General features: G+C 42.1%; 1 protein-coding gene across 1 annotated transcript in view; it reads right to left on the reverse strand.

The window, feature by feature from the left end:
• The window catches only part of SHQ1 (SHQ1, H/ACA ribonucleoprotein assembly factor), an 88,001-nt gene that overhangs the window by 45,774 nt on the left and 35,580 nt on the right, over positions 1-6,647 (reverse strand). The window contains exon 9 of the mRNA XM_018557968.1: positions 761-915. Coding sequence (XP_018413470.1) covers positions 761-915 — 155 coding nt within the window. The remainder of the gene's footprint in view (positions 1-760; positions 916-6,647) is intronic.

Consider the following 6,647-nt stretch of genomic DNA (forward strand, 5'->3'; position numbering starts at 1 on the left):
GAAAGGAGGGAGGGGGCTCCGGGTGCGAAAGGAGGTAGGGGGCTCCTGGTGCAAAAGGAGGGAGGGGGCTCCTGGTGCAAAAGGAGGGAGGGGGCTCCTGGTGTGAAAGGAGGGAGGGGGCTCCTGGTGTGAAGGGGTGCCTAAGGTGAAGCAGGACTCTATTGTGAAGGGGGAACCCAACATTCTTTGTGTTTTTGCATTGGGTCCCTCCTTAAATTCCATACCAGATCCCTATATCAGATCAAGGTCTGATATGGATTTTGTACGGACCACAAGTAGCGACGCCTGGCATCAGTCTTCGTGTTTTGACTGTCTACACAAGGGAGGCTTATACAGTATCTTTACAGTAACGTGTATCTTTTAACTCTTCTACATTTGGTGTTAATATTTAGGGTGTTTTTTTTGCTGGTTTTGGGCCCTTAAAATGTTTTAGCCATTCTGCTTGAGCACAACAAGCCCCATCCTGAAACTCCTTCCATCCTGTGCCTTTCTTACACTTCACATAGCGGTTCTGAGCCGGCGAGACTGGCGGTCGGCTCCTCACTATCGGGTTAATCTACTGCGAAGCGCTTCTAACTGCGGAGTTGAAGCTGATCCTTTCAGAGAGAGAAACTCATTTTTCACCTGTCAGATTATTGCTCGTTCCCCGTCTGCGCGCCTCGCCTGTCAGAGAGGCCGGCTGCTCCCCATAATACAGGACTATTACAGCGGAATCCTCCAGACAGAACGCAGAGAAGAGGGGGGAAAAAAATCCACTTACATTTCTCTCTCCTTCAGTGACACGGGTTTCATAGCAGTACGCCAGCAGCACATCGATCAGACCTAGGTACGCCAGCTGCTTCGCTCTCTTATCCAGCAGATAGGACTTGTTGGTGAATTTTCTCAGCTGCTCCTTCTCCTTCTCTGTAAACGTGACTGTGAAGAGTGGGAAGGGAAACATTTTAATTTCGGCCATAGCCAATTTGGCTCAGTAGGTCCTGCCTATCACTCAGGCGCCAATTAGTTTGAGAGGCCAAACGTAAATGTCTAGACACAAAATATTAAACTAGCACAAAAGAAAAATAAATACTGAACCTAAATAGGATTAGCAGAGGCAAATGAAGTATGCAGTACTCACTCCTAGAATGGTCATACATACACCCTCCCCTGCCACAGCCGCCATATATACAGGGCTATCCTCCCACCAAAGCAGCCATGTATACAGGGTTACCCCCTCCCCCCCACCACCACACCAGTGCAGCCATATATACAGGGCTATCCTCCCACCAGAGCAGCCATGTATACAGGGTTTCCCTCCCACTACCACACCAGTGCTGCCATATATACAGGGCTATCCTCCCACCAGAGCAGCCATGTATACAGGGTTACCCTCCCACCATCACACCAGAGCTGTCATATAAACAGGGCTACCCTACCACCATCACATCAAAGAAGCCATATATACAGTGCTACCCTCCCACCACCGCACCACAGCCATATATACTGGCTATATCCTCCTTGCACCACCACCATAGAAGTTAAATATACAGTTCTACCCTTTCTTGCAGTAGTCATATATAATGGTCCATCTTAACCCCAGATCAGCAATATATAAAGCCCCAAGTTCCCCACAGCAGCCATATGTTCAGGTTTATCTTTCCATCACCAGAGCAGCCATATATACAAGGTCTATCCTGCCTCCTCCACGCTATAGGAGCCATATATACAGTTCCATCCTCATCCGCAGAAGCCATGTATACAGATCTATCTTACCACCTCCACCTGAGCAACCATATATACAGTCCCATCATCCCCCACAGCAGCCATACACACACACATATCTCACCCCCAGAGAACCATAGGAGCCATAGATACAGTCCCACTATCATGCACACCAGCCTTATATACAGGTCTATCTTCCCACCACCACCAGAGAAGCCATATATATACACAGTTTCAACTCCCCACCCTAGGAGCCCTGTATACAAGTCTCTATACCCCCTCCAACAGTCATAATCCTGGCTCTAGTGGGCTTTGTTGGTGGTGTAGAGTTTTTTGGTTATGCCTCACAGTGGCTAGAGCTAATCCCTAATTGTGATGTTCACCATCAGAAAACTGCTTCTCAGAGGAGCAACTGGTGTGCAACTTTAGGAAGAGGATGTGTTCTGCAACATCTGACCAGACAGGGACCAAATGTAATGACACAGGGGAAGCACTTCCAGGCGGGGGTCACTTGTCCGAGGGGAGAATCTTTGCATGGAAAGTAGACCTTTAATTTGCCTTCTTAGTGCAAAATAGCTCATTTAATAGCCTGTTACAACCAATCCTCTGCTGCTGTTTCCTAGTTCCCCCTTTGCTACCCTGTGAAACACTCAGTACTTCCAAGTACAGGGGAGAGCTTATGATTGGTCCAGCACTATCACATGGGGGCAAGGAGAGTCATCATCCCTGTGTAAGCTCCAACCAGAGTAACTTGTCTTTATCTACTCTGTGGATGAACACAACAATGGCACAGTGAACAGAAATTGCATTTGCGATGCTGGTGATGGGGACCCTAATGTAAATCTATTACAAAGGTTTGCGCCAAGCAATTTGGTGCTCTTGCAATGTCGGACACCCAAAATCTATCACAGCAACTCCAACAATCTGTGCGGAGCACTAAATCTGTAACATTTATTTATCTGGTTATACAGCGGCGAAATAATTCTACAAGGCATTACAGAATACATCCACAGAGACAAGTCAGTTCCTGCCCCAAGGAAGCTTATAACCTGCCTGCGGTCTGTTCATTGCTGCTTTTCCCTTTGGCCGCACGTCACACGGTTTTGCTGTAGTTCAAAATAGAAAGTTGCAGCGTCAAAGTAAAGTGAACTAAAATGTTCCGTTTATGAAATTATGTTTTATAGCAGTTCTTTGTCCAGAAGGGCCTGAGCACTTCCTGATTCTCTGCAGATAGAAAGCCCAGAGGGTTCCAAAAAAAACTGTTTGGATCTCTTCCCAACATAGTAAGAAATCAGCTGGGGAAGAAATTCGGAGCAGAATTCAATTTGAGCTTCCTCCCTGCTGGCTGCTTTTGATAAATATGGAATATTCACATGCAATCATTTCATATTTATCTAAGAAATCCAAAAAAATATATTTTATGAACAAAAATAACTAAATATCCAAATACACAATAAATTCATTTTAATAAAGCAACCAAACTTATTAAGGGGTTTGAGGACCTGAACTATGAAACAAGTTTGTTAAAATTAAATATGTTCTCTTTGGAGGTTAGGAGACTAAGGGGGGACATGATTTTCCTGTATCAACTATTCAAGGGCGACAGCAACATTATTAACAAACTGTTTAAGGTTAGCTCCATAACAAAGACCAGAGGGCACAGCCAAAAATTGGTGGGAAAAAAATTTGAACACACAGGGCGCAAGGGGTTCTTTATAGTCAGAGCGGTTAAGGTCTGGAACTCGCTGCCGCAGGAAGTGATCTCGGCAAAGAGTGTGGAATCATTCAAGAAACTCCTGGACGAGTTCCTCGGACACCATAATATACAGGGGTACAGGTACGCCTAAGAGCAAAATCCCACATGGACTAATACACACGTACACACCTGTTCAAACATAAATGCATACACGCAATAGGTTGGACTTGATGGACTTATGTCTTTATTCAACCTCAAATACTATGTAACTAAAAAAAAATTAAAAAAATTGGTGGCATTAGCTGCAAAACGGTTTCATTGGGTCATTTATTTAACGTATTTATATCTTTATTTATTATGAACTAACTGCAATAAGGCAAAAATACGTAAAGGCATTGCAGAGAGCAGCTTCTCTTGTAATAAATAATTTCAACCTCGGAAAAAGAAAAAAAAAAAGGCCCCGGTCTGCCAGTTTGAGCAGAATCAGATTATGAGAAGCCGATATGTAAGCAAGGAAGGGCAGCACAGGCAGCTACCCAGGGCGTAGTGTAGGCAGGGGACATAATATCAAATACCACTTGGCTAAAAAGAGGCCGAACCCAAAATGTTTGAGGTGAGGTAGTGATATAACAAAAATGCAGAATTCCATGCACAAATACCTACTTACACCTCTGGAGGAAGGATGGGTACTGGGCACTTTCCAAATCCAAAAGCCTGCACTTCCCTCTGCTACCACTAGGAGTCAGACACAAGGAACGCTACAGAAATCTTGTACCAACTACACAGGACATTTGTAAGCTGATGGTTTCTGGAGTCACTAAAGGGTACCTGTCACTTAGTAAAAATTATAAAAGTAAGGCGGTGTAACGTGAAGGAGGTAGATGTCGTATTTGGCTATTCTATTGATGAAGACATCCAAGAGCTGGCACAGTAATGCATGCAAAAAAGATTGCATTAACCCTTTCGCTGCCAAGCCCTCCGGAACATTTTTCAAATCAGCTGGCCAAGCCATTTTTGAATTTTCTGCAATTTTTTCCTATTGGTTTGATTTTCAACTGCTGCGTTGCTAGCGTTTGTCAAAGACCCCCCAAACCATATATTTTCTGAATGCGCAGGCCCGGTAGAATAAAAAGATGGTGATACTAAATTTGTAGGCCCTGCGATAATTGCGCAAATGTTTCTCAAATTAATATTAAACCGATAAAAATACACAATTCAATTGTTAAAACACACCAAAATCAGTATCCGTGCACAAAAAAAATAATTTTCTGACTAAATCTAAAAGATAAAACTGTATTGAGTTAATAAATAACAGGGGTTAGGGGTGGAATGTTACCCTCTCTGCACCATACAGCGGTGTGTAATTCATTTGATATCCTGCTGTTTGGATCTCTTCCCAACATAGTAATAAATCAGCTGGGGAAGAAATTCGGAGCAGAATTCAATTTGAGCTTCCTACCTGCTGGCTGCTTTTGATAAATATGGAATATTCACATGCAATCATTTCATATTTATCTAAGAAATCCAAAAAAATATATTTTATGAACAAAAATAACTAAATATCCAAATACACAATAAATTCATTTTAATAAAGCAACCAAACTTATTAAGGGGTTTGAGGACCTGAACTATGAAACAAGTTTGTTAAAATTAAATATGTTCTCTTTGGAGGTTAGGAGACTAAGGGGGGACATGATTTTCCTGTATCAACTATTCAAGGGCGACAGCAACATTATTAACAAACTGTTTAAGGTTAGCTCCATAACAAAGACCAGAGGGCACAGCCAAAAATTGGTGGGAAAAAAATTTGAACACACAGGGCGCAAGGGGTTCTTTATAGTCAGAGCGGTTAAGGTCTGGAACTCGCTGCCGCAGGAAGTGATCTCGGCAAAGAGTGTGGAATCATTCAAGAAACTCCTGGACGAGTTCCTCGGACACCATAATATACAGGGGTACAGGTACGCCTAAGAGCAAAATCCCACATGGACTAATACACACGTACACACCTGTTCAAACATAAATGCATACACGCAATAGGTTGGACTTGATGGACTTATGTCTTTATTCAACCTCAAATACTATGTAACTAAAAAAAAATTAAAAAAATTGGTGGCATTAGCTGCAAAACGGTTTCATTGGGTCATTTATTTAACGTATTTATATCTTTATTTATTATGAACTAACTGCAATAAGGCAAAAATACGTAAAGGCATTGCAGAGAGCAGCTTCTCTTGTAATAAATAATTTCAACCTCGGAAAAAGAAAAAAAAAAAGGCCCCGGTCTGCCAGTTTGAGCAGAATCAGATTATGAGAAGCCGATATGTAAGCAAGGAAGGGCAGCACAGGCAGCTACCCAGGGCGTAGTGTAGGCAGGGGACATAATATCAAATACCACTTGGCTAAAAAGAGGCCGAACCCAAAATGTTTGAGGTGAGGTAGTGATATAACAAAAATGCAGAATTCCATGCACAAATACCTACTTACACCTCTGGAGGAAGGATGGGTACTGGGCACTTTCCAAATCCAAAAGCCTGCACTTCCCTCTGCTACCACTAGGAGTCAGACACAAGGAACGCTACAGAAATCTTGTACCAACTACACAGGACATTTGTAAGCTGATGGTTTCTGGAGTCACTAAAGGGTACCTGTCACTTAGTAAAAATTATAAAAGTAAGGCGGTGTAACGTGAAGGAGGTAGATGTCGTATTTGGCTATTCTATTGATGAAGACATCCAAGAGCTGGCACAGTAATGCATGCAAAAAAGATTGCATTAACCCTTTCGCTGCCAAGCCCTCCGGAACATTTTTCAAATCAGCTGGCCAAGCCATTTTTGAATTTTCTGCAATTTTTTCCTATTGGTTTGATTTTCAACTGCTGCGTTGCTAGCGTTTGTCAAAGACCCCCCAAACCATATATTTTCTGAATGCGCAGGCCCGGTAGAATAAAAAGATGGTGATACTAAATTTGTAGGCCCTGCGATAATTGCGCAAATGTTTCTCAAATTAATATTAAACCGATAAAAATACACAATTCAATTGTTAAAACACACCAAAATCAGTATCCGTGCACAAAAAAAATAATTTTCTGACTAAATCTAAAAGATAAAACTGTATTGAGTTAATAAATAACAAATATTAGCAAATTTGTAATTGCGCCTTTTTGCGAAAAGGTAAAAAAATGAAGGTATGCAAAACTGTAAATAATCGACTTATGTAAAAAATTGTTTTGGTGTTTGTGTTGTGATAAAAT

This window comes from Nanorana parkeri, unplaced genomic scaffold, assembly GCF_000935625.1.
Source record: "Nanorana parkeri isolate BGI_ZX_2015 unplaced genomic scaffold, ASM93562v1 scaffold314, whole genome shotgun sequence".
NCBI lineage: Eukaryota > Metazoa > Chordata > Amphibia > Anura > Dicroglossidae > Nanorana > Nanorana parkeri.